At 45.9% G+C, this 18,108-nt stretch overlaps 1 protein-coding gene across 1 annotated transcript; it reads right to left on the bottom strand.

The window, feature by feature from the left end:
- Positions 1-319: 319 nt before the first annotated feature.
- CD8A (CD8a molecule) lies at positions 320-11,488 on the bottom strand. The gene is made up of 6 exons (XM_006028661.3): positions 11,426-11,488; positions 10,125-10,484; positions 9,698-9,790; positions 8,743-8,853; positions 6,424-6,454; positions 320-738 (listed from the first exon to the last, which is right to left on the bottom strand). Exons 1-6 carry the CDS (start codon positions 11,463-11,465, stop codon positions 702-704), a joined length of 672 nt encoding a protein of 223 aa, XP_006028723.2. The 5' UTR covers positions 11,466-11,488; the 3' UTR covers positions 320-701.
- Positions 11,489-18,108: the final 6,620 nt, after the last annotated feature.

The following is an 18,108-nucleotide window of genomic DNA, read 5'->3' as shown; positions in this document are numbered from 1 at the left end:
TTGGCCTTTCATGGTTGGGCTCTGTCCTCTTTCAGCTTCAGTAATGGACTGCTGTTACTGACCTCTGGGGAGCATTTCTGATGTCTCATATGATAAAATATTTTTATCCCATTGACCAATGAAGTCACCTTCCCCAAATAAAAAATGTCTTCGGGTAGTGCCTAGGCACTGAAGTTAAAAGGGGAAGGTTGGAAGATCATACACTTATTCACAGTGGGCCTGATCTGACAAACATTAAAATAAGGCAAACCACCAAGCAGATTAAATGTTGAAGTCTTTCCTCAGCTGTTGAAATCACGGGGTATCCACCTGAGCAAGTACTGACTGAGGATTTAGACTATGGGAGCTAGTGATCAGAGTGTATTGCCTGTGTTACAGGCCTAGATAGTTTGGCATATTTTGTTGTCTTTTTTTTAATGACCTGGAAACCAATTTGTAGGGCTCAACAATGTTGGAAGGAGCCAACACTTTCAAATCCAGGCAGTACAATTCCCGTAGTGAGCGACTAGTATCTGCTAAAGCTTCTGTGCTCTTGTGGACCTGTTTGCATCGTAGAATTCAACAAAACAGAAGGTATGGGAACAATTTAAAATAAAGCATGGCTTGTAACTGGAAATGTAAAGGCATGGGTGGTGGATGGACTGTACAGCGATAGCTTCCTGTTTGGAGATTCAGATGTTAAGGGCACAGACGCTTCACTCTTATATGTTTGCCGTGACTCTTCCATTGTTTGCAGGTCTACAGAGAGAAGGAAGAGACGTGTTTACTTCGATGTGAAAGGAAGAAGAGGCTGAGTCTGGCTAAAAGGTAACATCTATCACAGGGGCAGGCAATTATTTTGGGTGGAGGGCCGCTTACTGAGTTTTGGCAAGCCATCGAGAGCTGCATGACAGGCAGCCCAGGGCAGATAAATATTAATTTTCTAAATTTTTTAGGGGCCCCGCGGGCTGGATAGAACGGCCTGGTGGGCTACATCTGGCCCCTGGGCCACATTTTGCCCACCCCTGATCTTTCAGCTTATCCGACCTCACTCTATACAGTGGTTCTCCAGCTGAAGGCTGCGAAGCATCCTCAGGTACTCATCAAAGTGATGAATCAGGTGTCAGTTTGTCACTAGTGCCACTTTCTGCTTGTTGCAATCTCCTCCAGGACTCTCTTAGGATAGATAACAAACCAACCCCCGATCTCAACTCCATGTAGCTGCTTTGCCTTTCCACGTGACACGGTGCTGCCAAACCCAAGCATTCAAAAAATCACAGAAAATTTGAGGTGGTTATCTTTTGCCTTTTTATTTCTGTGCAATTCCTTTCTATTTTTTTTCCCTTATCAGAAATAATAGAAACTTGTTTTTATTTATATGACAGATAAGGTGCCCACATAATCACAGGACTCCCTGAGCTGGTGCCCTAAGGAAAAAAATTAAGGGCCAGTTCCTGTTCTAGTACTTAAGCTTCTGAGCATTTAAATTAATCCTATTTTGCACCGCTTAAGTCCCTGAGAAATTTTTAATATAAAAGTTGGGTAGGTCCACCTCTTCCTTGGTGCATTTTTTTTAATTTAGTCTTAAGACTAAAGTGATCAGTGTTACAAAAGCAAATGCATTAATGGATTTTTAGGAACTCAAAACAGTGTGGAATAGAATTGCACTTACATGCCTAAGTGCCATATACCTAATAAGTGGAATAGGATCTACCCCTAAATAGTTTGAGACTTGGGATAAAGTGGCAAGAATTAGCGCATGGGTTTTTTAGGTGGAGGATAACCATGATCAGTTTTGGTGGCAGCACCAGAATTAGGGGACTAACAAGCACTCAAGAGAAGAAAATTAAAATCAAGCATGATCTGGAGAGATTAGGGCCATGGGAGCTATAGGTAAACTGGGGAAATTCAACCTCAAGTCCTACACAGAGAACAGGAAACACATACAAGAATAAAGGCATGGGTTATCAAAGCAGAGGGCTTACTGCAGTCAGATGGGTTTATGTGTTATGCTGTCTCGTTATTACTTTTTTATAGAGCTAAGTTCTCTAGCTGTTGCAAGGAAGATGTGGTTGCTTGGGCGGGGTGGGGGAGAGCAGGGAAGCAGGGGGGAGACAACAACACATGGGAGGACTCTTAATTTCCTATTGTGTGTGAAAACCTCTGAATTGTTTCCTTTGTACAGGAAGCTACAATGGAAACATGGAAAATAGTCTCTTCCTAATTCCCTGTGCTGTGCTTCCTTCTACTAAGGGCTAAATGCTGATTAGTGCTGAGCCTCATGGGCTATGGGACTGCTTATGTGTGAATAAAGGGCCCCTACTCACCACCACCCACAATTCTCACCAACTTCCGTGGGAGGTGAGGGCACTTGACACCTTGCAGGAGATCTGAGTACATGCGCCAACATGTGGCCTGGTGTTTCAGTGTAATGTAACACAACCAGTTTCCTGCAGGCTTAGTCAAAAGTTGTAGGCAAAAGGAAATACTCTATTATTTTGGATCCAATGCACGTGTTTCTCGAAAAATCAGTTGCTGGAAATTGGAGTGCACAATATAAGTGAGGAAATACGGTAATAGCATTTTCTGCGGTGTAAGCCTGAGGGTGGGGGAGTGAAAAGTAAGGCTGCGTGTGCTCCATGGGGAGCAGTGCACTAAGCAGTCTGGGCTCTCTAGCAGCTGCTACTCAGTTACTTACTGCTAGTGAACAGTAATTTCAAGGAAAGATCCTTCTTTTTGTTCATTCTGCCTTTCGAGAACAGAGTGTATCTTATTTGGGGGTGTGTTGTATGCAAGAAAATATGGTATTCTGGGCCAGATTCTCAAGTGGTGTAAATTGGCACACCCCAGGGATGAATGGGTCCCCCAAGTGGCCACATCCTCAGTGCCTTTGTTCACTGAAAATTCACTTGCGAAAAAGCAAATTCTAAACTTGGCAGTGCTGGTCCTGAGGCCAGCTCCTGAAGTGCTCCATGCTAGCTGAACCACTGTGTTATAAAGGGTTATTATCAAAATCAGTGGCATGGCTAACAACAGCAAGAACTTACTCCTGTGAATAAAGGCTTTCTGTCTAGTCAATTCTCATTCACTGTGGACAAGCAGCCCATGGACAAATGGATTTGAGGAATGAGAGACTAAGAAAAAGATTGCAAAGTTTTGGTGTTAAGAATTTAAAAATAATATTAAGTAATTAAAGGATTTCAAACTTAAAAGTAAAATGAAGTAATTAAAGGATAATTGTTTTTCATGGACTGTGCATGCATGAAAAGTCTGCTCATTTATATTAGGCAATTGGACTTTAACACTTTTGTCAGGGCTCACTGCAGAATTGCACACAGTATACTAATAAATGGCCTTCAGTGGGAGTTTTGGGTGGGCAAAGATTGAATTAAATAACCTAGGTACCATCATCGTAATCACCATAAATAATAATGATGACATGGATGATGATAATGAGAAACATATTTAATTTGCCTCCCAATCAACCCGAGTCTTGGGTGAACACAATTGCTAACGTGGGTCTAACTTGGACCAGGAGTATAAAAAGTTGTCATCGTCATTGTGTTGGAGGTATCACTGATGTTGCTTTCTGAAGGACCTGTGGTCTTTAAAATAGAGAGCCAGTTTCCTGTATAAGCAATCTATTGTAATACCTACACAAGAAATCCCAGTTCCCTGAAAGATAACTGCTGGTCTTTTTATATTTTTCATACCCCATAATTTCTTCAGTCACTGTTATTCCACATTTGTATTTGTCAGTCTCTTCCTGCATTTTTTAACAAATATTCTCATCAAATGAAAAAAAAAATCCTTCCTCCCCTCCTTTTGTATAACCACCGCGCTGTTACTTCATGAACAGTAATGATTAAAAAACCCATTGTTTGTATACATTATTCTTTCCAACTTTGCCTGATCTATCATGATAATACTTCTTCTCTACTTGTTCGTATTGCTGTGTTGCTTCACACCAACTTGCTATATTCCATTATAATGTCACTAACAGTGGCTGAGGCTTTGCCTTGTATCCTGAATTCTGTATTTACATTTTTCCTACCATCTCTCTTTGCTTTAAAAGATCCCATGCAAATAGTCCTTTCCAGTGCAGCACTCGTTAGACTGGTTGTGCTTTTCAGTCCTTCTTTGGAAAATCGCTTAAGTTGCTGCCACCTTTTAATTTGTGAGTGTTTCTATTTCTTTTCTAGTTTTGTTTCTATCCATTTCTTCCCATTTGCCATTTTTTGTTTGTCTGCCTAGTCATTTAGATTTTGTAGGAGTGAATTTCTCATTTAGTTTCAGACCTCAATCCAAGATCAAGTCTTTTGTCTGTCATAGCTTGCTATTGTTTCACACTTCTGCTCTAGAATATCATCAAACATTTATCTATACTTGTGTTATTATTATGATTGTTATAATAATTGTTATAAAATTATTGTTATAAAATATTGTTATAGTAATAGTTGTTGTTATATTGTTATATAATTGTTATATTGTAGTAACAATTGTTTTGTTATAATAACACTAATAACAATAAAAACGATAATAGTAACAATAGTAATAATAATAATTGTTATAAAATATTATTATAGTAATAATTGTTATTATTGTTATAACAACAATAAAAACAACAATAGTAATAATAATAATTTATAAAATGTCTTATAAATGTATAGCACTTAGCATAATAGATTTCTAGTCCATTTCTGGGGCTCCTGGGCAATAGTAGTAGTTATTATAATAATAATAATAATAATTGTTTTAAAATTATTGTTATAAAATATTGTTATTTTGATAATTGTTATTATTATAATAATAATAAAAACAACAACAGTAATTATTATTACTATATTTAATAATAATTATATATTTAATAATAATTATATTCAACAACAAAATATTTCATAATAATGCAGTTAACAATTATTATTTTATTTAATAATAGCTCATAATATAGTTGATTATTATTATATTTAATAGTAATTTATTTAATAATAATTATTATTATTATTACTATTATTGTTGTTTTTAATATTATTATAACAACAATAACAATTAATACTATAACAATATTTTGTAACAATAATTTTTAAAACAATTATTATTATATCAATAATAATAACTACTACTACTACCCAGGAGCCCCAGAAATGGACTAGAAATCTATTATGCTGAGTGCTATACATTTATAAGACATTTTGTAGTACTTATCAGGGCAATTGATTTCTCATACTGGAGACGCAGAGAAATAATCCAAGCATACAGTCTCATAGGTTCCTGCACAGATCAATTGTGATGTGGTCATAATGCCATGGTAGTAAAACTGTTTAACTAATTAAACTACTTAAAAGATCAGAAGGCATTTTCATTTCAAAACCACTTTGCAAACCATTGCTTGAATTTCTAATACGTGATCTCAGCCGAGGAATTTTTTTTTTTTTGGTAAAGTTTTTAGCAGTCAGTAACCATCCTGCATTATATGAACATGAAAAAGAGGATTTTTTTCTACTGTTTAATTTTTTAATCTGTATTTATTAAACTAAAAAAATAGCTTGTGATGAAATCTGACACGAGGGCCATAAATGAAGAATGTGAACGTAGCCGTGCAACCTTTTTTTTTTTTTAAAAAGCTTCCTTTGGTGAAAGGAGGGAAATGATATGCCAAATAATGTTAGTGTAATATTACAGTCTGGCTACTACTGCCCTTGAATTCAACTGGAATTCAGGTACGCAAAAATGCAAAATGAAACCCAGTGTTTGAGACTGTAAAAACTCAGGAAATCAAGCTTCTACAGCAACTGCCTGTATCTCACCCCAGGAGTCTTCTATGGCATGGTTCAGGCCTAATCCTGCCAAGTAGTGAATACTCCAACCCCGATCCAGGGAAGGTCTGCTTGAGTGTATGGTCTGCTCTAAGCATGCAGCAGGAGTTGCATATGCTTAAAAATGTTGCTGAATGAGAGCTAGAGCACTTAATCCCTTGCGGGACTGAGCCCTTAAGCAACGTGGATCAACGTAACAGTACGATGACTGGAAAAACAAAGCAACCAGACTTTTTTTTCTAATTCTAGAAATGTAGATATACCAGTTGGTATGTGCCTTGTGTGATACAGTAATGAAAGACTCTATTGTAATTCATAAGCACAGACTTTGTAGGCTAGAGAGTGTTGTTGGCAGGGAGCACCTACTCATATCTATACACACCCCATATCTATACATACCCCAGTGTGCTGGGTTCTCCTCCAATTGAAATAACAAATAATAATAAAAAAGGGGAAGGGCTGAAGTGGGAACTTGAGCTCTGATTTTCCTGAACGAGTTATGCAGGCAAAACCTCTCTTTACAGATGGTGGCTCAGGGATTTCTTTGACATCAATCTAACGTTACAACACACTGGGCTAGAAGCCGCGGAGCTAAAGAGAAAGTGCTTGAAAACAGCAGCTTACCAACCTTCTACATTTGCATCTCCGTCTTCTGGTTTCTAAAATTAAAAAGAATAAAAAAGACTCAGTTTGAAGAATGGGTGAGTCACGGTTTAATGAAGACCTTGCTTTACCTTGGCAAGTCATCATTTTTGTACTAGATGTGTGTCTGCATCTGCTTCAGGGTTGGTTCAACCACTGTTACTCTTACTTTACTTTTAGGCCACCTTTAAGTGAGACAAACTGTCCTTGTCTGAGCACATAATCCCATGGACAACAGTGTCATGGCTATTGTGAATCGGGTCTACTTGGGTGACTGGCTGCAGGACTGAGTTTTACTCTGTAGAGAGAAGTGTAACTTGCTACATTAGAAATGTCATCAGTGGATTTTTTTTCACTCTTTATGAATTTGGGAAGCTGGTAGAAATTCATGCATTCAGGAATAGGAGTAAATATTCAGTGGGCAAGTGACCTGAATAGGTTACACTCATGGAGCTGAGATCAGGCGTTGCACCATCACGGTTGCCCTCCGTGCTGCATCTGCTTCACCGGATCAGTCTCTGCTATAGAAATACCAGGAGGTTGAGAGACAGATTGAGGCCAATTCTCAGCTGGTGTAAATCAGCATGGCTGTACTGAGTTCAGTGGGGCTATGCTGCCTTTGCCTTACCTCAGCTGGGGCCCTGGCACACTAATACAGAGTCATTCTTGGTGCAACTCCTCCAACTTCTCTGAAGGTTACTCCAGGGATGTATTCGACACTGTCAGTTATGGAGCCGGTTATTTTAGAACAAAAGAAATAGGTCAGGGCTGGAGGCTAACTAGTTTTTGTGTCCCTGGTGGTTCTCTCCTGGGGGATCTCGATGCCACTTGTATATTGGAGAAATAATTGCTTCAAGTGAATGTTCACCGAAACTTCAAATCGGCATAAAGAGCAAAAAGAAATTAACTGATGGCCGATATTCCAGCTAGCTGGATTTCTAAAATGCCTGTTCTGGTGTCCTACCCCGGGGCATAGGATTGAAAGCGTCAAAGACCTTGGATGCTGTGTGCTGACTTAATATGTCCTCACTTGCTTTGATGAAACAGAAGGGTTTTTTTCAGCGATAGACATTTCAGTAGTATTTTGTATTATACATCGCACTGCGTATGCAAGACAGTGGTGGCTTATTACTGGATTGTTTATGCCTTTGGTACTCTCGGGCTTTGGCAGTTCCTATTTCTCAGGGCTGATCTGATGTGGGAATTTCACTGGTTTAATTCAATCAGGTTTTAAATAGATTTGAAATGGTGCCACCCAGTCAGTAGTTAAATCAATTTGTGACAAGTTAGCTTAGGTCACTAGCAAATTAGTTGACAAAGGGACTGAACCTAGTTAAAGAAATCAGTGTCGCTTCTCAGTACAGCTTGGCCCTTACCAATGAAGGTTAAGTGATTGAAGCCCCCTGTTGACCCAGCTGTAAATGGGGGCCTGGGTATTGTGGTGGTGGAATCGGAGAGAGCTGGACACGATGGCAGTCGCCTCCTTCCCTTGTGTGCTATCGGTTGTAGGCCCTGATATGCCTTGACTGCACTGGCCAGGGCCTCTCAGTCTGGGCAGAACATTTTTGCCATTAGTACTCTGTCGCCATGCAGCTATATAAATTGTAAATTGATTACCTTTGTACCTTTGTTTAGACAGAGCATTTGCACTGATTTATCTCTCTCAGTCTCTGCCCTGTTACAGTTAAATGGCTCATCTGGGCATAGTTGCATCAATATCAAGGTAATGGCCTCTGTGTAGTTTGTCGTAGAGTAATAAATTCCCTCTACTCGTTCGTGAGAGCCGGGATTCAGCTGGGGTGCTGTGGCAAACACCTACATATGATTCACGAGAGAAACCCAGCCATTTCAAATGAGAAGTCACAATGACAAGACCAGTCTTCCTTCCTTTCTGAGTTCTTTGCACCACAAGAATTGCTCTAGTATTGTTCTGTCAGCAAAAAAGGAGTGCAAACAAAAAGCTGGCAATTTCCACGGGTGCCTTGAGTCTAAAAAAGGTTCTAATATTTCTCTATTGTCTAATTCCTCTTTAGACAATAGAGCTCTCTAGCAACTGAGGACTTTACAGGAGGGCTTTATACATGGAGACAACACTAATATTAAGTTTAGCTTTGTTACGTTCTTCAGATGCACGGCACCCCACTTGCACAGTGCATGTGCCAAATGCCTGCGTTTCTTTACAAAGCAAGTGGCTGCAAATGCCAACCCCCTTGCCCCCTACCCCATGTGTCCTTGTTCTGCTGGAAACTTCAGTCTGCCTTTGGGTGAAGGGGGGACTGTCTTAAACAGGGGATGGTTCTCTTACTTTGCCAGGTTATGATGGTGGCCAGCAAGGCGATGAGGAGGAGGAGGCAGGTGCCTGCTAAGGGGATCCAGATGTACAAGTCACAGTTCAGCCATGTCTCTTGGGTGGCTGCTGCAGAATGGAAAGAGAGCAGAAAAGAAAAATAAACCAGAGGCTGGCAACAAGGCTCATCATCCCCAGCACAGCTGCAGCAGCCTCCAGCAAGGTAGGGGCATGCAGTTTTCTTTGCGCTGCCCTGGTCCCACGCCCCTGCCTTTCTCCCATGCACTTCAGAACCAGCCAGATCATGCAGGGGCTCTGGTGATTCCCCGACTGGGTCACTGGCTGGTTTGGGGCAGATTTTGGAGGTGAGGTTGGCAGGAAGCTGTAGTGGGGGGGGAGATGGCTGCAATTCAGCATAAGAAAGAGCTATGAGATACACTTCATGCCTGGGAGGGATCATCCAGGATTTCCGATGCTCTGTGAAGTTGCTACCGGCTGGGCTCACAGCCGGGAGGAATGGGCAGGTGCCTGGGAGGGATTATATTGCTGTGACTTGTTCAGTAAACCAGCTGTCTGGTTCCCTAGGCTGGAAAAGCACGCTGCCCAAAGCCCGCTGAACTTGGGAATGGGCCCTCACTCCCTGATCTGCATGACCAAAGCATGAGAGCTTTCCCAATCTCTTGAATACCTGTGCACCCTAGGCCCTGAGCTGTGGCAATTGCTTTGCAATACTCTGTTCAGCCTGAGAAAGCCACCGCTGGCCCATCTGGAGCCAACCCAGAAAAATGCGGAGCAATGTCATGTCAAATACTAGCAACCTCCCCGGTACCCACATCCCAGGAATGGGGATCCCTTCCCAGTCTGTAGCTGGGAGAGGGGCTTCAGGAGGGTGCTGCTCCCAGCCCAGCTACCTCCCCAGACCTGGATCCCAGCTTGCGCCCTTCTCCCCAAAGCTGCATGAAGATGCTTTTACCTGGACTTAGGGTGTCTGGGCAGGTTGTCATCGCTGTGGTTGTGTTGCGTGTGGTGGTGGCTGCCTTTGTGGTGGGCGGCTGTGTAGGAGGCACTGTAAGGAACAATAGGAGGAACAATAGGAAGCTGATGAAATCCATCTTCAACCCTTTTTCCACCCCAGACTTGCTCCTCAAAAAGGGGTCTAAGGCTCAGCTCCCAGATACCCATGTACAGCCTATCTGGACAGAAACTCCTCCTCAAAGAGCTCCTCTGAGGAGGAAACTCCTGAGGGCCACATTCCCAGAACAGGCTCCAAAGAGCAGCAGACTCCCATGTCTCTCTTTCTGTCTTATTCCCAGACAAAAGGGATGGAGGGTACTTCAGTGGTGACTGGGATGCTAAGGATGCAGCTGGCAGGGGCACTGAGGGCAGGGGCTGGTGCTGACCTGGCAGGAAGACCTGGTGCCCAGAGCTGAAATGCAGGATTTGGTTCCAGTTGACAATGCAGTAATATTCGCCCTGGTCCTGCTCCTGAAAGGACTTCACGGTCAGTCTGTAGGTGCTGGACTTTTTACTTCCTACATAGCGTGCTTTGTCTTTATCGCTTGTGTGTGTCACCCGGGAGAGGGAAGAGATGAACATGATGAAGCGGAGGACAGAGTCCTTGCCTTTGTGCATCCAGGACACGCCGCTGTCTGACAAGCTGCTGTCCGTGATCACACACTCCAGCTCCACAGAGACTCCTGGCTTCATGGGTCTGTTGCTGAGGAGTTTGACCTGAATCTGTCCCTGGCACTTGCAGTGGCCTGAGGGAGAGAAGATCACCCAGCGCACTTACCAGCACAGCTCCCGCCAAGGAAGAGACAGCATCCTCGCTCCATCCCAACCCAGAGCCCCATCCCCTGGGCAAAGTCTTGTTCCCCTCTAAGTAGGGCAGCATGCTTGTGGATCAGTGTGGTCCTAGTGTGCTCAGCAATCCCTCTGCTTCTTAAAACCAGCCGTCCGTCCCCCCAAAGATCATCCCATTCAGAGGAGCCATCTGCATGGAAGTGACCCTTACCAGGTCTTTACAGTGCATTTGTGCTGCTTCAGGGGTATACTTGGTAGCCGTGTTGGTCTGAGACAAAAAGACGTACAAAAAACTAGAACGCTTGGTTCCAAAATGATAACACAGCTCACAAAGACACTCTCATGGACCCAGAGGGACAGCCTTCCACCTTCAGCTCCCTCTGTGCAAAAATGAAGTTTATTTCCTACCTACGGGGACTTTTTACCATCTTGTACCATCTACACTTTTCCCAGAGTCTGATGAAGGGACTTTGATCCCGAAAGCTTGCAGAAAAGGACAGTTTTCTTGCTATTTTCCAGTTGGTCTAATAAGAGGTATCATTTTGGAACCACGAGTTCTAGGTTTTTGTCTGTCTTTGTGCTGCTTGTGTTTAGAGCCCGCAACCCCTCCACCCGGGTCAGGTGCTGCTCTCAGCCCCGACGGTGCACATACGGAGTGTCTCTGCTGCCAGCCCTGCCTGCCCAAGATTAGACTCGGGCCCTTTTCCCTGCTCGCTCTCAGGATCTCTGTAAAACAACTAAATGGCAAATGAGCCTCTGATTGCTTTCCCCCTGTGCTCAGACACTTGCCCTTGTGCTTGGCATCCGCTCTGCAGGGGACCTGGAGGGAGCCCCCTGCCCTCCCGCTCCTCCTGACTCCTCTTCTAGAAGAAGGGCTCGGTAGCGGTTCCATACTCACACAGACTGAGGAGAAACAGCAAAAAAAGGGATTGGGCCATTTTCTCCTCGCATCGGCTGTCCTCAAGGCAGGCACGACAGAAAGAGATTATCTCACTGGGTTGACTTCACAGGACCTGGTGGAAAGGAAGTGATGTCAGCGGGACCACAAAGAGAAAAAAGTTTTTCAGCTCCCAAAGTAAAATGTACTCTTGGAATCTGGATTTCTTCTTTAAAGGATGATATGTCAGCTACGTGATCATCTTTCCACCTTTTCTTTGTGCCATTCAAAATGCTAAAAACACTTGAGCACTGGAGCCTTGGATCAGTGGTTTTCTACTTTTTATGACCCCCTTTTTGATTCAGCCATGCAGAAGAACAGAATAATCACAGTTCCCAGGTTGAAAACCCCTGGTTTAAACCCTAAATTGTAGATTCCCAATGGAAAATCTGTTGTGTAATCCCAAGCCTCAGTCGGGTGCTATAGCGAGGATATCCATGCAATGTGTACCCTACTGATGCACTGGCTTATAACATGCCATTGCACATCTGCTGTGCAATATATTCCTGACCTGGCAAGAATACTTTAGATGCAAGATAACACAGGGCTGACAAGTACGTTAGTTCAGCCTTCAGTTGAGTGTTTTCATGTTTGCAGTTTCTTTGCTAACGTTGCTTTGTGCAGCTCTGAGGGTCTGCACTGCTTGAAACCCACCAAGAAGGGAAGCTGGAGCTGATGGGTTTTTTTCACATCTTGTGGTTTTTGTCTCTGAACCACCGTGACTTCCGCTCTCCAGAAGTGGAGCACATGTTGCACAGGGCCTTTTGCCTTCTGCATCTGGGCCATTGCAGACAGATGGTGGGTGACAATTTCTGAGACCTTGCGTGGCACAGCAGATACTCCCCAACATCAGAGAGGCGCTGACTTGGGCTGCGGGAGCCTTTGTTTCTTCTCATGGCTGCTTCTGACGTTCCTTTCTTTCAACGCCAACCGATCGTGCAGCAGGGGGTCTCGGAAGAGGTGCTTTTCCATTAGCTGCTCGGATGAAAACATGCGTTTCCCTTTCAGGCTGGAAATGAAGCACTGCTGGCTTTTGATTGTTTCTATGGCTGCTATTTTGATGCAACATCTTTGAGAAAAGCAACACACAATGTTGAGTGACTGGCCCCATTTCAGCAGGCATGAAAGGAGCTGGAGTGCACGTGCTTTTTCTAATTTGTGTCTTTTCTGAGATGGTTCAATGAAAGGGGAAGCAATTTTCCATCAGGTCTCACTACAAGTGAGCATCCTTGAAGCTATGAAACATGATGCCAATTCCTGTCTGCCTGTAACAGATGTTCGCAATATTAAGAGAAAACATGTTTCATAGATACAACAACACAACTGTGACCTGTTTTGGACTAAGAAGAAACATTTATGATTTGTACTCAGCTAACACATAGATCAAGAATTACTGTCGAGAGCCTTGAGTTGTATCCAACGCTGTCCCTTTTATAACTCTGACTCAAACTTAAAGTGAAAATATCCTTTGAAAAGCACAATAAACCAATTAAAATAGAGTTAAAGACCACCTGGAGTTCTTCACATGGTTCCCTGAGTTATTACATTAGTTCAGCATCAGTTTGGATGGAGACAGAGGTATAGCTATATCAATCTCTAACATGTATTTATTTTGGAGTGTTTTATGCAATCCCTAGGAGGGAGACCAAACCTATATTACAATGTTTTATTTAAAAAAAACAACCCTATACGGTTACTTTAATATTCTACATATTCAAATGCCATAGTGAGAGGTACATATAAGGATTTGTCGACAGTGGAGCAGAGTCATGGATAAACTAGAAGGGGCTTCCTAAAGGGGATATACAGTATCAGGATATGGGCAAATATACTTGTTAACCACTTTAAAAGGGGAGGGTGAGCTGTTGCTTGGGAGTCTATTGGCTGTAATGGTGTAGCTCAGGGGGGGCAGCCCCACACTTACTGGCCAGATCTGGCCTATGGAGCCATATCATCTGGCCCTCTGGGCTTCTCACGGATCAGCCAGGGGAGTGGTGGCAGTGTTAATTGCCGCTCCTCTGCAGCCTGTAGGGAACATGGCAGACTGGATAGCGTGGCCCTGTGCGCTAAATTGGGTATATGCAGGGTTGGGGTGGGACAGGGCCAGATCTTAGGACATGGGGCCAGGCTAGGGAACTGCAACACATGGGGCCAGGCCAGGGCAGCACGGTACCCAATCCAGGCGCATGGGCCTACCCTGTGTGTTGACCCCATCATGTATCCAGCCTGCAGACTGGCCCCATTGCATGCATCGGGCCAAATGGTTGGATCCCACTGGTGTAGCTGTTACAGCTGCCAGACCCTGGCATGATACAAGTGAACTAGATTGCTGTTGAACCTGAATGCGACAGGTTTAAAGTTACAACAGTCTTACGACATCTGTATTCATGAACGCCGCATGCCCCCAGCGGCTGGGGGGGGCACGGCAAGCTCCCGCAGGTAGCAGTGCCGTTGACAGCAGGAGCATGGTGGCAGTAAGTGGGGAGCTCCCACAGGCAGGTGTGACATTGTCGTCGGGGAGCGCCGATCAGTGGTCGGCGACCACCCGCAAACACCGCTGGCAGTGGCGGGGGTGGCCAGGGGCGATCATGGACCTCCTGCAGATGCTGCTGGAGGTGTTGGCAGCAAGGGGGGTAGGGGGATAGTGAGCGGCGACCACCCACGAGTGCCACTGGCAGTGTTGGTGGTGCCTTTTTCCAGAGGGCACCGGCACGCTCAGGGGGTGCATGTGCACCTGCGTGCAGTTCCTACACATGGCCAATGTCTGTATTTTTACAGGAGGATGCAACTGGAACAGCTAAGTCATAACAGTTAGTGTCGTATCCTTTGATACTGATGCAATACTTAGGTCTCTATACCCCAGTTCTCCCAGGTCCACTTACCAATAAATATTATTGTTAGCCTGCTGGTGATGTCTGGATACCAAAGCACTGTTTCCTGGCTAGTACTGGGCAAGAATATAAGACAACAGATCTCTACCCAGAAGAGTTGATCACTTAAATGGGATTCCATGCATCTTGGCTATTTCCAGCAGGACTTTACATGTTCTTAACAGTTCTGTGGATACCTTTATCTTTGCATTGTCATCTGCTGAAATACTTTATGACTCATTTTTATGAGGAAGACAATCTTCATGTCATTTGTCCATTGTCACTGCTTACTATGCAATGTGGATTGGTTCATCTCTGGTACAAACGCAGTGTGAATGACATTAGGGGGTGCTGTTCATTTATGTTTGTTGCAATAAGGACAGGACAAACAGCCAGCTGTTGCAAAAGTGGCCTTAATTAATTCATTAGCTGTGGACCTGATTTTTAAAATCAAACCCTCTTGGGTTAAACTGGTCAGGGCAGCCATTTGACTCCTTGATTTTAGCTACACATCAGGTGTTTGGAGATCAAAAGGGTCTAATAAGCACCAGAAGAAATGTATGACTCCTTTCTGTCTGCATCTATCTGCTCCGACTTGCAACCTTTTAGGGCAGGGAGCATATTTCAGTTGTGTCTTTGTACAGCACAGAGCACAATGGAACAGGACTCTTAGGTGCATGTATTATCAACAACCACAACTGCACCTGAAAAAACTGTAGTGCTTTAATAAAAGCAGACCCTACATAAATAAATAATAATAATTCCACAGAAAGGCCAATCCTTCCATGCAAGGGCTAGTGGCTGATTTCAGTTGCACGGGTGCAAACCTGCTGTGATTCTCTCCATATCAGAGGAGTTGCCAGGAATCCACACCAACTCATCTGTAATAAAACTCGATCTACTTCCTGCTTAGCTTTTATTCATGGCTTACTTGTCTTCACTCTGGGAATCTTCTCCTGAATGCAGAGGAGGTGGAAACACAGAGCATTTGATCATGCTGCTCTACCAAAATAGGAAGCACATACATATTTTCCACCTCTTCTGTGCAGGTGGGGAACAGACTGCAAGCGAGTGGGTGGAATCTCGCCACTGACTCTTATGGGAGTTGGGTTAGGCCTGCAGTTATGTAAACAGGTTGTAAAGCAAAGCACTTTGCTGGCCCTGGATTGTCACAATCACTTGGGCTAAGTACAGACAGTCAAAAAGCCTGAGGCTGAACCAATTCAGTCTTTGCAGGTTTGTCTAAATTGCAGAGATTAAACTGAGAAACAACTGGACACACATTTACTTTTGATTCAGGAAATTCAACCACATGCCTGCAGTGGCTCAGACCAGAAGCTGAGGGGCACTAGAACACGCCTCTCTGGCACATAGCCAGCATGGGCTGTGTGTTTGCTTCCTCTTCCTGCTGCCTCAAAGGTGTCTGGGATTTGCAGTCCAGAATCACAGCAGCAGGATTCTGCAGGGTTACTCATCACTCCCTCTTCCTGCTACCAGGTGCCTCTGGGATTTGTAGTCCACAGTCACAGCCAGCAGTAAGTTTTAAGAAGTTTAGCTGCAGGGCAGCTCTGTACTCTGGGCAAGGTGGGTTTAACCCCTCTCCCTGCCCCAGACCCCAGCTGAGGTTTGCCTTGCGGGGGGGGAGGGGGTGCAGTCTCTGCCTCTCCCTGCCTAGGGTTACCATTTGTCTTGGTTTTCCCAGACATGTTCTCTTTTTTGGACCCCTGTGTTGCACCCAGGTGGGTTTTTAAAATAAGAGCAAATGTCCAGGTTTTCTGCTCTCCTGGTCTGGCTGCTTGGGGTTGAGAGAAGCAGGCAAGGTGATTGGCTATCGGGGTTCACATGCTCCCTGCATGGGCTCTTGCAAGCCAGAGAGAGAGAGAGAGAAGGCACACGCGTAATGCGGGAGCTGCTTGGGCAGCAGGGCTGAGGGGGAGGGGTCTACGGGTCAGAAGTGAGGGGCACCAGCAGGGCTGGGGGAGAAGGGGCTGTGGGTCCAGGGTGCAGGACACTGGCAGTGCTGGGGGGGACGGGCTATGGGTCAGGAGTGAGGGGCACGGGGGACAAGACAGGTGAGTATGGGTTGGGTGTGCAGGGCACTGGCAGAGCCCGGGGGATGGGTCAGGAGTGAGGGGCACGGGGGACAAGACAGGTGAGTATGGGTTGGGTGTGCAGGGCACTGGCAGAGCGGGTCAGGAGTAAGGGGCACCAGCAAGGGGTGGGGGGCAGGGTACTGCTGTTTGGGAGTGAGGGGCACTGGCAGGGTTGGGGTCAGTGGGTGCAGAGTGAGGGGCAGCAGCGGGGCTGGAGGGGTGTGGCTTATCAGTGAGGGGCAACAGAATGGGCAGGGGCAGGGCACCAGCATGTCACTGCCCTCCCCACCATCATATTCCTCCTGCCCTCCTCGACAGGTGTCTTCTTTTTTGGACCTGGAAATATGGTAACCCTATCCTTGCCCAAACCCTTCTCTGCTGGAGCAGACAGCTCAGCCCAGCCAGGCCCAGCCCAAGGCTAGAAAGCATGCTGGGGGACTGTGATTTAACTTGAACCAGGAAGGGGTTTGGGACAAAAGTTTCATAAACTGGTTTGACCCAAATCAGTTAAGTCTAATACTACATTCAACCAGGTTTATCTTAAACCAGTTTCATCCATTTTGAAATTGGTTTATGTGCACTGAACTTCTATTCAGACAGAAGGAGAAACATTTTTTGGGGGGGCTGAGCATGCATTTGCAGGTGTACGCACTCCCCCACACAGGAAGGTCTGTGGGGGGAGGGGAAAGGGCCATGTAGGGGTGGGGGGAATGGGGCTGGGACCAGGCAAGGATTGGAGATGAGCTGGGCCTGGGATTGGGGCCAGGGCTGGAGCCTGCTGTGCCCATTCCTTCCCCTGTGCCCGGAGTCATTGCTCAGCACTAGTAGCCCTGTGATTCACTGCCCTGCATTGGGCCCAGCCCTGGCCCTGCACTGCCCAGGGGGGCCAGTTATGGGGCCAGCCCCGGCTGCACTGCTGGGCCAGAGGGGATGGAGCCCATGGGAGCCCTGTGCCTGCCCCCATAATCCCCAGGAGGAGCCTGGCGCCTCCTCTAGGGGCACGGCACTTAGCAGTCAAGGGGGGGCACTGGCCTCCTATCTTTGTACAGGACATAGGCGGGCTACAGCTGCGAGCTGCGCTCTGCCTGCTCTATGCCTTGCTGCTGCCTTTGAAAGCAGCGTGGTGCAGCACCATGAGAGTCCCACTGCTGGGTAGGCCGGGCAGCGAGGCACATGGCGCTGCACCATGCTGCTTTCAAAGGCAGCAGCGAGGCATGGAGCAGGCAGAGTGCAGCTCGCAGCTATAGCCCTGTGCAAAGATTAGGGGGCCACGTGCCCCCCTTGGCTCTCTGGCGCCATGCCCCTGGAGGAGCCGCTGGGCTTCAATTGTCTCACGACCCAGCCTGGCCGGGGAGCCCCGGCCAGGCTGGGTGGTGGGACAATCAGAGCCCGGCACCTCGTCCAGGGGCGTGGCACAGGGGAGCCAAGGGGGGGAAATGTGCCCCCTCTCCCCTGGCTTTCCCATAGTGTGTGCAGTGGCGGGAGCCCCCCACCCACACCTCTGGACCAGCCGCAGGGCTCCTGTTGCCCTACGACCTGGCCCAGCCCTGTGAATGGGGCCCCAGCCAGGCCAGATCATGGGGCAATCCTCACAGTGCAGCAGGGAGCGGGGCAGGGGTCTCCTGCATTGTGGGGGGTCTTGATCTGCTCCCCCCGAAGCCCATGTGAAGAAAACAGAAAT

The sequence above is a fragment of the Alligator sinensis genome, unplaced genomic scaffold, assembly GCF_000455745.1.
Source record: "Alligator sinensis unplaced genomic scaffold, ASM45574v1 scaffold656_1, whole genome shotgun sequence".
Classification (NCBI taxonomy): domain Eukaryota; kingdom Metazoa; phylum Chordata; order Crocodylia; family Alligatoridae; genus Alligator; species Alligator sinensis.
Note: the sequence above shows the minus strand (reverse complement) of the source record. Positions and strands in the feature narration are given on the sequence as shown.